Source organism: Brassica napus, chromosome C6, assembly GCF_020379485.1.
Source record: "Brassica napus cultivar Da-Ae chromosome C6, Da-Ae, whole genome shotgun sequence".
Taxonomy (NCBI): Eukaryota; Viridiplantae; Streptophyta; class Magnoliopsida; order Brassicales; family Brassicaceae; genus Brassica; species Brassica napus.
The window spans coordinates 8,340,536-8,359,204 of NC_063449.1; the positions used below are offsets into that span (position 1 = coordinate 8,340,536).

At 40.8% G+C, this 18,669-nt stretch overlaps 2 protein-coding genes and 1 long non-coding RNA gene across 3 annotated transcripts; 2 read left to right on the forward strand and 1 right to left on the reverse strand.

Moving 5' to 3' along the window:
* Positions 1 to 2,460: 2,460 nt before the first annotated feature.
* LOC106420711 lies at positions 2,461 to 7,660 on the reverse strand. Its single transcript, XR_007324861.1, has 3 exons — positions 7,454 to 7,660; positions 2,638 to 7,349; positions 2,461 to 2,524 (listed from the first exon to the last, which is right to left on the reverse strand). It is a non-coding gene; the product is annotated as an uncharacterized LOC106420711 (long non-coding RNA).
* LOC106420752 (syntaxin-81) lies at positions 7,346 to 10,135 on the forward strand. The gene is made up of 7 exons (XM_013861594.3): positions 7,346 to 8,031; positions 8,128 to 8,211; positions 8,284 to 8,388; positions 8,865 to 9,008; positions 9,104 to 9,349; positions 9,438 to 9,569; positions 9,876 to 10,135. The coding sequence occupies exons 1-7, from the start codon at positions 7,954 to 7,956 to the stop codon at positions 10,017 to 10,019; spliced, it is 933 nt and encodes a 310-aa protein (XP_013717048.1). The 5' UTR covers positions 7,346 to 7,953; the 3' UTR covers positions 10,020 to 10,135.
* A 159-nt stretch (positions 10,136 to 10,294) lies between these two features.
* On the forward strand, positions 10,295 to 13,338 carry LOC106420648 (uncharacterized protein At1g51745). The gene is made up of 4 exons (XM_013861502.3): positions 10,295 to 10,530; positions 10,652 to 10,942; positions 11,039 to 11,955; positions 12,256 to 13,338. Exons 2-4 carry the CDS (start codon positions 10,752 to 10,754, stop codon positions 12,999 to 13,001), a joined length of 1,854 nt encoding a protein of 617 aa, XP_013716956.2. The 5' UTR covers positions 10,295 to 10,530; positions 10,652 to 10,751; the 3' UTR covers positions 13,002 to 13,338.
* The last annotated feature ends 5,331 nt before the right edge of the window (positions 13,339 to 18,669 follow it).

Sequence of the window (18,669 nt, forward strand, 5' to 3'; positions counted from 1 at the left end):
GAACAAGGTGGCTCATGCTGAAAATAGTCAAAACAAACCTTGGCACGATGTTGCAACAAAGGTCCCGAGGGCTCCCCTTCCGCGCCAGCGGTACATCTCCTCTTCTTGACAGTCTCGGTCACAGCGCCAGTCCTCTTGCGGCTTTTGGTCAAAGGAGCAGCACTGGACACGGGAAGCCCTAGGACGATCTCCTTCCTATCCAAAGGTGGAGGCATCAACTCCGTCACCTTCTCCTCCTTAGGAGCTGGGACTGGTGTGGTCGAAGAGCCCGAGGGTTGAGCAGAGACCTCTGGAACTTGAACAGGAACCATTGCCGATTCTACGAGGGGCGTGGCATCACCAGGGGACTTGTTTCCTCCAGCCGAGGACGACATCGCAGGCGAAGAAAGGATAGCTGGCACCTCAGGCTGAATCCGATCCCCTTCCTTCCCAGCACTGCGTCTTGACAGTCTCTCTTTGAAAGAAAGAAATCCGGCGATGAAGGTTGGAGTAGCTTAGTGCATGGCCAGAGTCGGAAGTGCCGAGTTGGCCTCACCCATCTCGACGTCGGAGCTTTTCTTTTCACTTGGGGAGAAAGACATTCTTGATAGATAGTTTGAAGAAAAGAGAATGTGAGAGAAACAGATGTGTGAAGAATGAGGAGTGGTGAGTTGCTACTTATAAGGATATGAGGGTGACGTGGATTTCCGCAATAAATATTTTCAGCCAAAGATTTCGATTTCTAATTCATATCACTCGCCCGCAAAATCGTCTCCGAGTCTTACGGGCTGGGGGGCTAACTGTTGGGGTCAAAAACGGTTATTCGAAATCAACGGCTACGATTATTTCTTATTCACGGATTTCTCGCAAAAACATTCACTGAAAGAAAGATCGGAAGTGAACGAATGAGCGAATCCCGCACAAAAGCCACTCGCCGGAGAGCTGAACCGTCACGCGGGTCAGCTCGCCAGCGAGCTCAACCATCACGCCGGTCAGCTCGCCGGTCAGCTCGCCGGCGAGCTGAACCGTCGTGTGGTTGTGTTTGCCGGCGAGCTCAACCATCGCGCCGATCAGCTCGCCGGCGAGCTGAACCGTCGCGTGGTTGTGTTCGCCGGCGAGTTCGGCCGTCACGCAAGTCGGCTCGCCCGGCGAGCTCGACCTGATCCCGGCCTGTCCGACTTACTTCGACTCCCGTGTCTTCCGTATAGCTGTGATATCCGACCTTCGGGACCATATACTTCTCGTTTCATTTTGATTAAAGTTATTCTCGACGTTTTATGACCAAAACCGAGAAATCGTATAAACACCAAAAGGCCTAAGAACGGTCCGCAAGGATCCAGACTGGTCTAGAGGCCCATCTACGCTCTCAGAAGGGATTCAAGCCCATAAAGGTTATGACGGTTTGTCCTAACTCGCAGAAATACGATAAATGTACAGATTCGAGGATAACTATCAAGATCGACGAAAAATGGAATATGCCCGAAAGAGATAGACTTGGGCCCGAAGGCAAAGGATGGGCCACCGACCTAGAGCGACTATATAAGGAGAGCAAGAGCAGAAGAAAAGGGGGATCCGAGAATTTAGACTTAGAGAACTCCTGCTAGCTTAGAGAAATTAGGGCTTAGGTGGTTAGACTAGCACGGCAAGGCTTAGGACGTCTTGGCTGCCTCTTATCGTGTTGTTCCTATAGTTAGCATATCTCTACTCCTCTCGGAGAAAATCTTGTATTCATACTATTCAATAAAACGCTTCTGAGCGATTATCTATCTTTTTATCGTTCTAAAGTGATTACGCAGAGAATTCGGACCTTCAAGGAAAAACGGGTTCACTCAGTTTTCCTCCATTATTATTTATTATAATCGATGGTGTGAATTTCGGTTCCCACACTTATATTAATTACCATTTCACAACAATTATCAAAGACATAAAGTCATTAATTTTCGACAATTCAATTAATTATCAAACACAAAGCAATTCATTTAACTCTCTTCCTCAACCATAACCAATCCTTTATTCATTTCAACACATCAAAGAGACAATCAATTATATTTATTACACGGGTTTCTAACCAACAGAGCAAAACATTATAACTCCCTAACTTAACCATAACATCAAAGAGACAATCAATTCTATTAAAAGAAGCAGAACGTTTACCTGTATTGACGATCCTTCCTCATTTACCTTGATCCATGCAGCTCAACAGAGAACAGCTCAACAGAGAAACAAACAGAAGCAAATCACAAATGAGAAACAAAAAAGCAAACACATACGCACTAACCTAACATCATCTAATCAATACATACAAGAACGACAATCAATTTATTTGAGACCACAGTCCTAAAAACGTTCACTCTATATCATAAACGACGAACAAATAATTTGACAATCAATTCATTTGAGACCACAGTCCTAACATCATCTAATCAATACAGACAAGAACAAACATTCAGTCCATTTCGAAAACAAACACAAGAGACAGAGACATATGTTTACCTTTTTGCAGTTGTAGTCATCTTCTTCAACGAACCTTCATGCCTGTTTCCATCTTAAGAAACACAGACAAGGACAAATTAAAATTAATCACAAGTAACCGACACAACAAACAAATCAAATAACAAAGCCGGATTCAGACATAAAAGGAATAATACAAACGTTTACCTTTCGCTTTGATTTCGTCGAAGACAGCCACCAAGAGAGAGAGGTACAAATTTTCAGCGTCTATGAGATCCACCGAAGGAGAGGACAGAGGAGCAGTCTTCATCGTCTGAGGAAGATCAGGAGACCGAGGCGGACTCTTCGTCGTCGGGGGAAGATGAGGAGACAGAGGCGGAGTCTTCATCGTCGGGGGAAGATCACGAGACAGAGGCGGACTCTTCATCGTCGGGGGAAGATCACAAGAGAAACGGGGAGTCATCAAGGGAGAGAAAGAGAGAAGCAAAGTCGTCGGGTTTCACCACAACGAGGCGGAGTCGTCGAGGGAGAGAATCGAGGAAGGCGGAGCCGCCGAGGAAGAGAAAGAGAGAAGCGGATTCGTCGACTTTAACGGAGAATGACGCAGAGTCGTCGACGATCCAATCGACAAATGCGGAGTCGCCGAGGGAGAGAAAGAATCAAGCGGAGTCGTCGAGGGAGATAATGAGGAAACCGAGTCGTCGAGGGAGAGAAGGACGCGTCTAATGACACGTGTCTCATTAGAAGCGTTGCTTGTGCCGCTTAATTAAGCAGCGTCTGTTCGCTTATTACATTATTTCCTTTTCTTTAATCTGAAAATTATTAAACACCCCCCCCCCCAAGCTCATGCGTTAATCGTGCTCTTAGAGCATGATTAATGAAAGGTTCTTAGGGTGGAGTTCTTAGCGGAATATAAGAGATCATCTCTTAATTTTTAATTAAAAAAGCTAAGAACCGACGTAGAAACATTTGCTGCACTAATAACAACAAGCTTGTCCACATACAAGGTGTTGGAACTATTTTTTGAACATTATGAATAAGGTATTCATCTGTCAAAAATGAAGTTTTATTTGAATGAGAAATGAAGGTCTAATGTGTGTGATTTAAGAATCTTGTATAAAGTAGCAAATACATACATTAGATATTTGATCTTGGATTTGAGTTTTGAGTTGTTAGTTGGACTTCATGTTCATTAACTTAAATCAAATATATGTTGATCTTTTATATTGATAAAATATAAAAAAAAAATCCATTTTAAAGTATATTATTTAGTTTGAATTGGTCAAACAAAAAATAATTTTACTCTTTAATTTTTTGGTCAAAATGTGGAATAAATTCACATAATAATTGACAAGAATTAAAGACTCCATTAGTGCACCATGGAGGTTTCATTTTTTGTGTTGAAAAATGAAACTTGTGCTTCTCATGATTTTTCTATAAAAGGGCTTGCTAGCATTATAGAAAATACACACATTCATACAATCAAGAAACATTTTTCCCACTCAGAATAGTTATGCTAGTATTTTTTTTTTTTGAGTCTGACAGTACATTACAGAAATATGGTCGATAGATTCTGTTTTTCGGTGATGGTAAACAGAAACAATGTTGCATTTGTATCCTGGGAATCTGAGCGCCATGAAACCGTCACACTACTGGGCGTTTAAAGATTTAAGGAAAGATATTAACTATCTCGACTCTGCAATTCTTCTTTATTTTTATATTTCGGTATTGAAATTTTAATTTATGTTCTTATTATTCTTTACAAATATCAGTTGTCCTATAGTAGTAAAATTAAGTTCCTACACTCTTAAATCTTTAAATATTGTTTATGCTTTTGCACTAACAATACTGATATTTGTTAAAAGTTTTTGTTTTTTAAGAACAGGTTAAAAGATGCTCGAGTCCGATCTGCTAGATTATTTTAAAATAATTTTTCTGCCAGTTGAGACAATCGGTTATTAGTATTAATCGTGTTCAGTCAATAGTAGTGATCGATCTTGTTTCAGCGCTAATGATACTAACATTGGCTTAAGTTTTATGAAAATAGTCAACAGGTGCTGATCGTGGGTTCTAGCAATCGAACGGGAAAGTAAATAGCAGGTTATGGTGTTTGATTATTGATTATATTAAATTGCAAAATTTATCAGTTTTGATCAGTTTCAATATGTTTTTTTTAAACAAAAAAGAAACGAAAACTGATGTTGATTTTATATCAAACCGTTACAAATTGCAAAGGAAAGGGGTTTATTGCTTTTGGTCAAAAATATATTTATAACTATTGGTACTTAATTGGTAAAACAATATGTTGAATAAAACGTTTTCCTGGATTAGTTATTGTGGAGTTATTGTTTAAAAATCATTAGTCATATGTTTGGTATTGATGAGTAGTATATTAACCTGGGTTTGGTTTCTAGTGAACAAACTCATATTTCAATATAGCTAAACCAAAGTGATTAAAAATCTCGATCTTTAAGAGATCGAAAGGTATATATATGGAAATGGATTTAGTGAGTCGACGCCCCAAATTTAGTTTGGGAGAGGTCTGCCACATATAAATCATTTGCCATAGAAAATAAAATGTTTGTTGATACTGATCAAAACATTTATATTTCGTCAATGCTTAAATGCAATTTGTAAAAGGATTGACCATGAAAAAAAATGAAAATTCTAAAACAAATATGACTGAAACTGACATGTGTTTTGTAGTTTCTAAAGTCAATATGGTTGAGAATAATCATATAAAATTGTGTGGTTTTGATGGCAAAAATAATATCTTGTAATGATATGTATATTTGCTAAAAAAAAGTGTTTGGAAAAGATCCAAAACATACAAGTTGGATTTATTAATTAACTTGAGAGAACTATGAAAATAGTTGTATGTAAAATGTGAATTTCTAAGAATGAAACACAATTTTCAAGAAAATTGTAATAATTTTCGAAATTACTTTTTATTCATTTAATTCTAAAAGAGTTGTAGATTAACTTTCTAAACTCTTAAGAGATGTTAAATGTAATTATGCATGTTTTTGAGTTATCTCAAGAAATGTGGAGGAAACTTTGCTTACCATATAAAGTCATTGGCAATAGGCCAAATGAACTTAGTGATAGTTATCACAATATTTTTTTTAGAAAACAAGTGTTATACACTGAGTTTTGTGTATAATGATTAATTGTATCTTGAAAAACAGATGACAAAAATCATTAGACAATTGATCTCGACTAATCTCAAGAGATTATGTCCACTATGATGACAACCTAGGATCCTTTTATTAAAGGTGTGTTATGAGATCATATTGTATATCATCAAAAGGAATGGGTAGCCTGTGAATTAAGATGAGGTTTGGCGGTAACTCTACCTAACTGAGTGGAGATCCCAAGAAATAGGTTCAAGGAGACAACTAAGTCAAACTAAGTCTGTCCAAAGCAATGTAAGACTTCGGTCTATACTCAGTTCCTATGATGATTAAACAGTGCTACATGTAAGGATTATAGGATAAGCATTTGCTTTTAATGATTTGTGTCCATAGCTTTGAGATATGAATGGAGTAGTACATGATACTCCTCTAAACAAAGCTAATGGCAAATCACCTTGTGAGTGTGAAATGGGGCCGTTTCTAGGAGAATGAAGGAAAGGCTATATTCTCCAAGTTCACTCATGATTACCAAGACTGTTCACGGCCAAAATGAACACAATAGAGAACCTAGTTCTGTGAGAGAATGAAGCTGTGTTGTAGCTATTGTCTAGGTTTACACCAAAGCCCGGGAGGTTCAAGACATCATGGCCACCTCCTGGCCGAGTAAATCCGATAGCTATTAACAATGACTGGTTCAAGGCTGAAAAATTGCTACCAACTCATCATGCAGTGGATTTTTCGTTTGTACTCTCAAAAGTCCTAAGGTCGAGTCTTGTCTAGGAAGTCAAGTCTGTCGAGTCGTCTAGTGTCTAGAGTCATTTCTATTCATGTGGGGGATTGTTGGAACTATTTTTTGAATATTATGAATAAGGTATTCATATGTCAAAAATGAAGTTTTATTTGAATGAGAAATGGAGGTCTAATGTGTGTGATTTAAGAATCTTGTATAAAGTAGCAAATACATACATTAGATATTTGATCTTGGATTTGGGTTTTGAGTTGTTAGTTGGACTTCATGTTCATTAACTTAAATCAAATATATATTGATCTTTTATATTGATAAAATATAAAAAAGAAATTCATTTTAAAGTATATTATTTAGTTTGAATTGGTCAAACAAAAAATAATTTTACTCTTTAATTTTTTGGTCAAAATGTGGAATAAATTCACATAATAATTGACAAGAATTACAGACTCCATTAGTGCACCATGGAGGTTTCATTTTTTGTGTTGAAAAATGAAACTTGTGCTTCTCATGATTTTTCCATAAAAGGGCTTGCTAGCATTATAGAAAATACACACATTCATACAATCAAGAAACATTTCTCCCACTCAGAATAGTTATGCTAGTATTTTTTTTTTATTTTGAGTCTGAGAGTACATCACAGAAATATGGTCGATAGATTCTGTTTTTTCGGTGATGGTAAATAGAAACAATGCTGCAGTTGTATCCTGGGAATCTGAGCGCCATGAAACCGTCACACTACTGGACGTTTAAAGATTTAAGGAAATAGATTAACTATCTCGACTCTGCAATTCTTCTTTATTTTTATATTTCGGTATTGAAATTTTAATTTATGTTCTTATTATTCTTTACAAATATCAGTTGTTCTATGGTAGTAAAATAAAGTTCCTACGCATGGCTGATATAAGTGTAGTATCTAAACAAGTAATGAAGGAAGTGAAGAAAAAGAGATGAAGGGTGAGAACTAATACCTGAGGAGTAACTGTTGTCTGAAAGCATCGGTTTGAAGTGTTAAAGCCCACTTTCACTAGAATGAATCTCTGTCATAATACAGTAGTAAATAAGAACTCAATGCTCTCATCAGCTCAACAATGAGTGGACAAGGAAAACTAAAAAGCTTAAAAAGACAAAAACAATAAAACACCTTTGAAGTCATCAGCAAGCAAGTATAGATTCAAGAGCTTCAGTTTCCATCTCCTCTTCCTCCCCATGGATCAATTGCTCTCCCATGGATTCACAGATACATAGCTCTCCAATGATAAAGCTTATGTGGTAAAGATTCGCTGGTCAAGAAAGATTTTTGTAAGGGGTATGATCGAACTCAGTCGTCATGATGTCCAAATTTGACAGCTCCGTTGCCAACGGAAAAAATTTACGATCCCCGATCGTTTGATAGTTAGTTTCTGTGCTATTTTAAAGATCCCGAAACGGTGTCGTTTATTTGTTACAAAACTGGAAAAAAGGAAAGACCTTTGTCTCTCTCCTCGCTTCTTCTCCCCTGAGAGGACCCTCTCGCTCTTCTTCGATCCAGCTTGCGTTTCTTCGCCGGAGCAAAAACCCACCTCACGATCCAAAGAAAGCGTGGTTGCAAATCTATCGGCTGATCTATATCAACACTCTTCGATCTGAATTGTCTGTGCAAAGATGTCGAGATTCAGAGACAGAACAGAGGACTTCAAGGACTCTGTTCGTAAAGCCGCAATCTCTGATGGCTACACCGAGGTACAAAAATCCCCTTAATTTCATCTCCAATCTCGTCTCCTTCGATCGAATCTAGATTTAAAATCATCTGAATCTGTTTTGTATTGTGTGGGGAAGGCTAAAGTGGCATCGACGATGGCGTCTTTCATCATACATAAGCCGAAGGAGAGGTCTCCTTTCACCAGGGCTGCTCTCAAAACGGTAACTTTTAATTGACTCAAGCATTACTAGTTTAGTTTGCATTTCATTGAATGATGATGTTTTGTGTGATAGCTGGAAAGCATCAAGGAGTTGGATCAGTTTATGATGAAGCATCGTAAGGATTACGTTGATATGCACCGCACTACTGAACATGAAAAGGATAGCATTGAACAAGAAGTAAGTAGTCATCTCAGCTTGGCCTTATTAGACCATATAATATATGATTTTCCATGAAATTTGTTGTGTAACATATGGATGATGAATGTTCGTTGCTTCAGAGGCTAATGTTGAGGGAGCTACTATATTGTGACATCTAGGAATTTGAATCTTACATTCTTCTATTATCTTGTTTGATTGATAACTATGTGTTCTGTTGTATCATCAACATCTTTCTTGTAGATAGCATTGAACAAAAGTAAGTCATATGAGCTACGCTTGACCATAATATTTAATTTTGGGATTTTACGTATGGAACTATGTAATTTTAAGAAAAGTGCCATCTCACATTAATAAAACTCAAGATGATGAATGTCCATTGCCTTAGAAGATAATGAGGGAGTTACTAGATTGTTATTTCGAGGAATTTGGATGTATGCTTTGCTGTTTGATTGGTAACTATGTGTTATGTAATATCATCAAACCCTTTCTTGCAGATTACTGCTTTTATTAAAGCATGCAAAGAACAGATCGATGTTCTCAAAAACAGCATTAGAAATGAAGAAGCAAACTCCAAAGGATGGCTTGGCCTCGCAGCTGATAACTTCAATGCTGATACTGTAGCACACAAACATGGAGTGGTATGATAATATGGACCAATGTAGTAATCCAATTTTGGTTTTTCTTTTCTTTTCATTCAGAGTTTCTAGATGTAATGATATAATTATGGTTGCAGGTTTTGATTCTGAGCGAGAAGCTTCATTCAGTCACCGCACAGTTTGACCAGCTTAGAGCTACTCGTTTCCAAGATATTATTAACAGAGCTATGCCTAGAAGAAAACCCAAGAGGATCACGAAGGAAGCTAGTCCAGTTAATGCAACTCTAGCAAATCCGGAGCCTATAGAACCCGATGAAATTCAGGCCCAGCCACGTAGATTACAACAACAACAGCTTCTAGACGATGAAACACAAGCCCTTCAAGTAACAAGCCAACAACTCTATCTGGTCTTCAAAAGCTTTCATGAGTTTTGTACTTGTGTTAAATCTTGAATATTTGTCATTCTTGCAGGTAGAGCTAAGTAATCTTTTAGATGGTGCTAGGCAGACGGAGACTAAGATGGTGGAGATGTCTGCATTGAACCACTTGATGGCAACTCATGTTCTGCAACAAGCCAAACAGATAGAAGTTTTGTATGACCAGGTTGGATTTTTATTAACTCCTCTCAAGCCCTCATGTCAACGCCTCTCTTTGCTACCATAAATTTGGATCCTGACTGCTATTTTTATATTCAATTCTTCTCCTTGTGGCATTCAGCCAGAGTAGAATAGACACAGCAAACTTTGCTCTTTAATTTAGTGGTAGAAAGGGAACACTTACTGTTTTCAGCTATGTTAAGATGCTTAAACCCCATTTCTATGACTGAACCGACTTCAGACATCTTATGACTTGTGTGTGTGTATATACCTTGTGGTCTGATTCTCACTCAGATTGACACTAAATATGCAGGCTGTTGAGGCAACAAAGAACGTGGAGCTTGGAAATAAAGAGCTTTCCCAAGCAATCCAACGTAACAGCAGCAGCAGAACCTTTCTCTTGCTGTTTTTCTTCGTCCTTACTTTCTCTGTCTTGTTCTTGGATTGGTACAGTTAAGAGCCACCATCCAATCTCCAACAAACCTCATACAGTTTGTGTAGTTTTTGATTGTTATGAAAATTTGGAGAGATGTTTGATGTTAAACCAAAAAAAGTATGAAACTTTGGAAGTGATTTTGTTCGGTCACCGTCATTATTACCATAGTTGACACCTTTGAGATGTCTGAACATGTAACTCACGGTTTGTTTGACTCGTGGGCCACAGGGGTGACGTAATTAGAGATAGATAACCTAAAAATGGGAGAACAAAGTTTCCTAAAACGGTGTCGTTCATTTCTGTAGTTAAGAGTCTCTCACCTTGGATGTGCTTTTTTGACCTCCTCTTCTCTCTCCCTCCATCCAAAAGAAGCTCTTTCTCTCTCCTCTCTCTGAACCTTCTGTCCTCTTCAAACCGCCGGAGCAAAACCCAAAACAAAAAAAATGGTCTGAACGCAGAAAGAAACTTACTCCACATTGAAAGGAAACGCAGCTGAGTAGCCCAAATGAGTATCTGGATCTCTGGTTCTTCTGTACAGCTTCTCTTCCCAGATCTCTTTCTCTCTCAGCTTAGCCATTGTTCTTCAAGTTGTGTGCTTGTGGGTGCATGTTGTGCTGTCTTTAATGTTTTCCACTGGTCTTTGTTGGTTGCAGGATTCAAGAAAGGAGCATACTTTTGTCTAGTGAAAGAGAGTTACTTCACTGAGATTTTAGAAATTATAAAGTTTTGATTTTTATTGTGTCTTGTTGTGTAATGGAGGGTAATGATGACCAAAACCTGAAGGCTATTAATGCTTCAGTAGGAAGATTGGTCTGGGTTCGTCTCCGTAACGGTTCTTGGTGGCCAGGACAGACTCTGCTTCATGAGGAAGTTCCTGAAAGCTCTCTGCTTTCTCCAAAACTCGGCACTCCTATAAAGCTTCTAGGTCGTGATGATGTTGGCATGTGAGTCTCTCTTGTCCATTATCTCAGTCTCTCTTGATCTTGATTGCTGGCTAAAAGTGTGTCTTTTTTTTTGTTTTGTTTCTTATGAATCTCCAGTGATTGGTATGTACTTGAAAAGTCCAAGAGCGTGAAGGCGTTTCGTTGTGGAGAGTATGATGCTCACATTGAGAAAGCAAAGGCTTCTGCCGCTGCAGCGAGGGCTAGTAGTAAGAAGACTGTCAAATGTACTCGCCGAGAGAATGCCATTATAAGTGCCTTAGAGATTGAGAATGCTCATCTTGCAAAAGAAGACCATCCAGACAATAATTTGTGTAGTGAGGAGGAAGATGATGAGGTTACAGAATCTGAAGATAGAGGAGAAGCTGAAGATGAACTTGACTCAGCGCCAGAGCTATTACAATCTAGTATGTCTTCCCAAAATGTTGGAACTTTGGTGAAGGTGGAGCCAAAGAGAAGAAGAACACCGAATGACTCAGAAGATGATGGGACTGAAGGAACCAAGCGAATGAGAGGGCTTGAGGACATTGGAAAAGAACATGTGGGTGCTACTGTCTTGCATAGGCAAGAAATGGGTTCTATCTGTAGTGTAAACCTCAGTAATAGCTATATTGCTTCCAATGGGTACAAGGCATGCTCACCGTTGTCACTGAAAAGAAAAAGGTCCCAAGTCACTAACGCTAGTGAGTGCTCTAAAAGGAAAAACCGAAGCCGGCAACTGACAAAGGTGTTAGAGTGTACAGCTATGGTCTGTGTCCCTGGTACCTCTGACCAGCTTGTCACATCTGGATTGGAGCCTGTTGAATCCATGAAGAGTGTATCTGTTGTAATCAACAATAACTCAGATAGCACTGGGGTCTCATGCGAGAATGCTCCTGAGCATGTTGTTGGAGACTCACATAACAACAAGGCAAAAGACAGTGAAACTTCCAGCGTATCAGTTTCAGCGGAAGACGACCCTTCTGTGCAGTTATATGATGTTCCATTAACTGAAGGAGAAGCAAAACACTCTGCAGGTATCAATGGTTTTAAACCTTGTTTAAGTGCTATGTTTATGTTTGTACAGCTCTAGCTCCAAGAATCTACATGCTTTCACTGCTGTGAAGTAAAGAATTAAAAGCTTACTATTCTCTTCAAGTGGGTTTTGCCACATCATTAGACCGTTGTCTGCAAAAACTAGTAGCTTAGATGTTTCCTAATATTTAACTTGCTTCTGCAATGTTTTCTGCTATTATTGTGTGTTTCTCCACCTTCTTAGTATCCATAGGTTTAATATCTTTTTTTTTTTGGGTGGTTTGTGAACATTGTCACTTTAGGTTTTCCAGCAGCTTGCACCATTTCCTCATCAAGGGCAGCTCTTGTTTCCGCCTTGACAAGGCGGTGTAGTCATGATGTGTTTGTTAAGAAAGAGGCAAGAAATGGATCAGCTTGTGCAAATCCACCAGATACACAACTTGTCATTTGGAACTCGAACGGGATTGAGAAGAGCGCCTGTAAGTGGCAGCTAAAAGGAAAGAGGAACTCAAGGCAGATGAGTAAGAAACAAGAAGCGAGAAGAAGTGTGTACAGCGAGGAAGCTAATAATAACAGGCCACTGCTTCTTCCTGCGCTGTTCGAAGTGAAGATTGAAGTAAGAGCTAGCTGTAACAAACCACGTGTTCCATTGGTTTCTCGTATGAGTAAACTGAACGGTAAAGCTATTGTTGGGCATCCTGTAAGTGTTGAAGCCTTGGAAGAGGGATACTACAACGGTGGTGTGGTGAAGTCTCAAGCTGTTGTGAAGGCAAAGTCATTGTCTGAAAAGAAATGCAAGAAGAGGAAAACAAATGGTGCTTTTGGAAAGTCATCGAAGTCAAAGAAGAAATCGTCTTCCTTATCGGTAAAGACAAGAAGGCTCTCTACTCTGACAGAAAGAAGCAAGAAGCAGACAATAGAAAAGCTAAAGGAAACGGTTGTGGCTTGTATACCGTTGAAAGTAGTGTTTAGTAGGATAAACCAAGTGTTGAAAGGCTCAGCAAGACAAACACAACATCGAGCATTGCCATCTGCTGTCAAAACATGAGAGAGATGTGGCTTTTACTTCTTCTTTTTTCTGTTTGTTTTCCCTTTCATAGATCTGTAATAGGCTGCTTTAGGAGTGAAGCCATCACTGATGGGTTTTGCTGTTTTGGGTACACAAAGACTGAGACTTTTGAGTCATGCAGTGAGAGTCAAAACATGGGCAAATGTACATATAGCAGTAGTTAGTGGTTGAGATGTAAAACTGAGAGATTTAGAGGTTGGAGAGATTAGTGAAATTACTGCTTAGAGAGAATTTGCTTGTTTCAGTTTATTAACTCAACATTGTTTGTTTTTGAACTCTCAAGTTCTTGTCAGTGATGCAGAAAGTCTTCTCTTTACTTGCTCTGTGATATATCTTAAAGAGTCTCAGTCCTTAAGACGTTGTTAGTAACCGTTTAAGAGAGAATAAAGTTCAAAGCTTTTTGTTTTTAAAGATAGTGTTATTTAGCAGTGGAAAAGTTGACTCTAGGGGTGGACACTTTACTCAATATCCGAAGCCGCACCCGAACCCGAACCGAGATCCAAACCGAAGTAGCAAAATACCCGAACGGGTATTGAATTAGGGGAGATTGGATATCCGAACTCAAATAGATATCTGAAGATAACCGAACATATGTATAATTAAACTTATATTTCTAGTTTACATCTCTCATTTTATATAAAATATTTATATTGATATTACACATATTTTAAGTTCGTATGATATACATACAATTACGAAGAAAATGATTTGCTACTCACTTAAAATGCATGTCAAGCTTTTTATTTCAAGAATTAACAAAAAATTACGTCCAAAACTTAAAAACAATAATCAAATTAATGTCTTTTTAGTTTCAAAATGTTATGTCCAAATCTATTAACCATTCAATTTATTAAAAATAAAAAATTAATTAAGTGAAAGATTTATTCTTAAATACAAGAAATTTAAGAAATGATTTTTTTTTAAAATCTAAATATCTGAACCTAATCTGAAATAACCGAATCCAAACTAAAAATACCCGAACCTGATCCGAAGTACAAAAATACCCGAACAGGTTCTACACATCTATACCGAAATACCCAAAAATTCGAAATATCCGATCCGAACCCGAACGGGTATCAGTCGACTCTATGTGTGTCACTTGATATAGGCGTTTTGTTTTGCCTCTTGTTTTTTCAACATAGTGGATATTGTAGCATCCCCGATCCTAGATAGGATCGTTGGGACGAGCCATGGTGCGAGGAGACGCACCAGTCAGGTCATCAGACCTAAGGACAAGCGTGTCATGGCTCATTGATAAGGTTAAGGGCGTCAGGATACTGAGACTTAACCAGGATGGAGTAAAGAGAAGTTTGAGAGAGCTGGACAAGTGATCCGGAAGCTGGGTGAGGCTCGGATCAAGCTCACTCAGCTGAGAGGAGTGTAGAGCTAGCTCAGTCAGTACTGATTAGCTCACTGGAGCTGATGGACTAGCTCATTCAGCTGGAGACAACTAGTGGCCAGCTCAACTCAGCTTGGCGGAGTGTTCCGGTCCGAGACCGTTTAGCGGTTACATGGGCGGTTATGGAGGCTCGGTTAGGAGATGGGGCTGTGGCATGGACGATCAGCCTAAGGGCTTGGCTTTGGAACCATGATTGAAACCGACAGGATCAGGAGCAGTTGGAGGCAGTTGGGGACCGGTTGGGGCGGTTATTGCCGATTTGCAAGGGAGAGAGAGACACCTTTTCGGTTACAACTCCCACCCTTTCTCCCCCATGGCAGTTCCGACTCCCTCTCTCTATAAATACAGGGCCTTGGACTCAGATTTGCACACACAATTTCCTTAGGGAACCTCTGCCAAAATCGTTAGAGACATTCCCAAAGAAAGAGAGAGAGAACCGGCGATCCAAAGGGAGAACCGGCTAGAGTCTTGGCTGTTCCTGTGAAGACTTGATCGTGGAAGGCAAGGCCTGAAGAGATGGATACCAGACAGAGAGAAAAGGAGAAAGACAAGGAGAAGGAGATGGCGCCTGGGGAAGGAACGCCTAAGGTCAGTGGTGTGGCCGATGATCTGATCGGGCTTGTGGCCGGTTTGCTATGCGGCTACATCCATTCTCTCTATCTCTTTCGATCCGCTTATTCTGTATGTTTATTGTGTTGGATTGGATTGATCAGACATGGAACATTGAACCCAGGCCTTGGCCGGTTCAATAACCAAGTCCTTGGCCTTTGGCCAGACTGTCCATGATCGGATCTGATATTTCTGGGTCGATTTGTTGGAAACTGATTATGGGAATCTCTTAGTTGGGATTTATCAAGGATTATCATGAATTTTAATTAGTTTTTGCGAATTTATTTGAGTATGTTGATTTTTGGACAGAACCTAGATTCTAAGGAACCGAACCATGCTTTTCTAGACTTGATGTTAGGATATCGGCCTTATGTGTATGTAATGCGATTGGTGTAGTTTCAGGATCGGACATGGACCGTGGTAAAGGAAAGGCACCGTGAAGACTCTGGCCATGGGAAGATGTGTGGTGAATGGGTCATTGTAGATAGATGTGAAGTATTGATAGCCTATTGTGCAAATTGTGAACTTATGATAGACTAAGTGTGAATCTTATTAGTATGAACTTATGGATGATGTATGGATCTCATTTACATATATATACAATCGATTTGCCCCTTATGTTATTTTGTTAAGATTGAATTGTCTTGAACCTCAATGGAATTGAATGGAACTTAGAATTAAAAGACTTAGAACCGGAATCAATTAGTTATGGGATAAGTGTTAAGGCCGCAGATCAGATTGGGCTTAAGAGCCGGGATCGGGTCTTACAAGTTGGTATCAGAGCATGCTTGATTCTAGGATTTGTTTAGGTTATGTGTTCACCACACGTCCGGCTGTTGAGTCTCGCGGTTTGTTTGTATGGTCTGATGTTTTGTTTAGTTCTAAATATCTTATGAGGTTTATCAGTTGGAACTAACTTTATGTGTTTTCGCCTAAGGGAACTAAGAGGACCAAATCTCTGGAAAGGAGGCAGCAGGCGTTTCCGGACCAACAAGGGTGGATGGTACTAATCCGACCCAAGTGTTGCTACTAGCTCAGACAGGGTTGGTTGATAATGTGACCGGAGAGCCTATAGTGCCGATCGTTCCTACTGAGGTTCGAGTTGATGAGGTAGGCGACCAGCAAGAGCTGGTAAATGAGGATGGAGCTGAGTCTTCCCATGTTGGGGAATGGGCTGGACTGAACACTGGTTCGGAAGGGTTGGTCGAACCATCCATGAAGGATGTGTTGGCCGCGGTCCAGGCAATTGGCACACATGTATTGGCCTTGACTGGGACGTTCACTCCTCTGGTGAATTCCTTAGTAGGTCAGGTCGCACCAGCTCAGACAACAGCTCGTGCAACTCAGAGAACAGTTGGGATGGCAGCTCGTGTAGCTCAGACTGCTGCACAAGTGGCTCAGATAGCTGCTCGGACCGTCGAGGATCATGCAACGGTCGATGCAGATGTGATAGACCGTTGATTACCAGAGCGTGTTAGCTCACATATCTAAGTTGGGCACGAAGCAGTTTGCTGGTAGTGTTGATCCCATTGAGGCAGACGAGTGGAGGAGCAGGTTGGCTCGGAACTTCTGCTCAACTCGTTGCCCCGATAAGTATATGAAAGACATTACGGTTCACTTCTTGGAAGGTGACACACACAACTGGTGGTTGACGTTGGACAAACACACCAATGGGTCTATTGAGCGTTTCTCTGACTTTGAGGTCGAGTTCAACCAACCACAAGTACTTTCCAGCAGAAGCCTGAGATCGTCTAGAGTCTCAGTTCCTGGACTTGACTCAGGGACGTATGACGGTGAGTGAGTATGAGGGGAGGTTTAACCGGCTCAAACGTTATGTGGGTAAGGAGCTAGAGGATGAGACAATGCAGATTCGTCGGTTTGTCCGTGGATTGAGGGTCGAACTTCGAACCTACTGCTCTGTTGGTCATTTCCATACAGTGTCTGAGTTGGTGGAACGGATGGCTATGGTGGAGACTAACCTGGCCGAAGAGGCCAAACTGAAGTCTAGGAGTCACACGGCTTCTAGTGGATCCGGAGGCGACCAGAAGAGAAAGAGAGACTCGGCCGATGGAGGTAGAGCCTCAGGAGATAAGCCAGAGTGTCCTTCGTATGGAAGGCACCACGGTGGGGAGTGCTGGAAGGAAAAAAGAGCTTGTACCCGCTGTGGCAATATGGGTCACTTTGCTCGGGACTGTCCTTGACGGTCGGAGAACCATGGACAGGGCACGAGAGGTGATTCCAGGAGCTGTTACTATTGTGGGAAGACGGGACATCTACGCTGGGATTATCCCAAGATGCAAGCTGAGGCTAAGGGCGGGGGTTAGGCAAGCAAGCCAAGCCAGAACCGGGGCCAGACCTCAGCACCGCGAGTGTACGAACTGTCCAAGGACGCAGCCGAAGCTGGACCGTTCCTAGCGATCACTGGTAAATACTCTTGATTCATTCTTTTTCCATTCATTATAATTGAATGGTACGGAACTTAGAATGGATTAGATAATTAGAAAAGGGGGGTCTTATATAGGGACCCTAATTATTGGTAGTGTTGAAACACATGTACTGTTTGATACTGGAGCTACACACAGTTTTGTGAGTCCAGATATGATCGGAAAAGGGTTGTTCCAGATCGGAACGGAGGATGATCCTTGCATAGTGAATGCGTCCGGTGGGTAAGTGATGCATTCATTAGGGCGAGTAAAGGACATCCCGATAGTGATCCAGGATAGAGTTATGCCGGCCGGTGGGCAAGTGATGCATTCATTAGGGCAAGTAAAGGACATCCCGATAGTGATCCAGGATAGAGTTATGCATGTGGATCTGGTTGTAGTCTGCGTTAAGAATCACGAGGTGATATTAGGCATGGACTGGCTTGGAAAGAACCGGTCCACTCTAGACTGTCACAGAGGAAGGGTGCAGTTTGAGAGTGGGTGTGGACCCCCAATCTGGTTCCAAGGTATTTGTCCGACCTCTGGATGCTTAGTGATATCAGCAATCCAAGCAGAAAGGATGCTTGAGAAGGGTTGTGAGGCTTACTTGGCCACAATCGCCACTAAGGAGGTTGTAGGGGCTGGTGTCCCAGACGGGATTCCGCTGGTTAAAGAGTTCGAGGATGTGTTTCGGGCGCTACAGGGCGTGCCCCTTGATAGGGCTGACCCGTTCATAATAGAACTGGAACCAAGGACGGCCCCAATGTCCAAAAGTCCATATCGTATGACTCATGCCGAGATGCCCGAGCTAAAGAAACAACTAGAAGAGTTGTTGGACAAAGGGTTTATACGACCAAGTGTTTCGCCTTGGGGAGCACCAGTTCTTTTTGTGAAGAAAAAGGAATGTAGCTTCAGGCTGTGCATTGATTACCGAGGGTTGAATAGGGTGACTGTAAAGAACAAGTACCCATTGCCCCGGATTGATGAGTTGTTGGATCAGCTTAAGGGAGCTAAATGTTTTTCCAAGATCGATTTAGCTTCAGGATATCATCAGATCCCAATTGAGCCTAATGATATCCGGAAGACGGCGTTCCGGACCAAGTATGGCCATTACGAGTTGGTGGTCATGTCATTTGGTCAGACCAATGCACCAGCTGCGTTCATGAAGATGATGAATAGTATCTTCCGAGACTTTCTGGATGAATTTGTAATCATC

Bases quoted from the DNA above. Each gene is read 5' to 3' on its own strand.
- LOC106420752 (XM_013861594.3), top strand. From the start codon at position 7,954: ATGTCGAGATTCAGAGACAGAACAGAGGACTTCAAGGACTCTGTTCGT. The intron at 9,009-9,103 runs GTATGATAATAT...TTATGGTTGCAG, and splicing joins TAGCACACAAACATGGAGTG to GTTTTGATTCTGAGCGAGAA. The intron at 9,350-9,437 runs GTAACAAGCCAA...TCATTCTTGCAG, and splicing joins ATGAAACACAAGCCCTTCAA to GTAGAGCTAAGTAATCTTTT.
- LOC106420648 (XM_013861502.3), top strand. From the start codon at position 10,752: ATGGAGGGTAATGATGACCAAAACCTGAAGGCTATTAATGCTTCAGTA. The intron at 10,943-11,038 runs GTGAGTCTCTCT...ATGAATCTCCAG, and splicing joins GGTCGTGATGATGTTGGCAT to TGATTGGTATGTACTTGAAA. The intron at 11,956-12,255 runs GTATCAATGGTT...TTGTCACTTTAG, and splicing joins AGAAGCAAAACACTCTGCAG to GTTTTCCAGCAGCTTGCACC.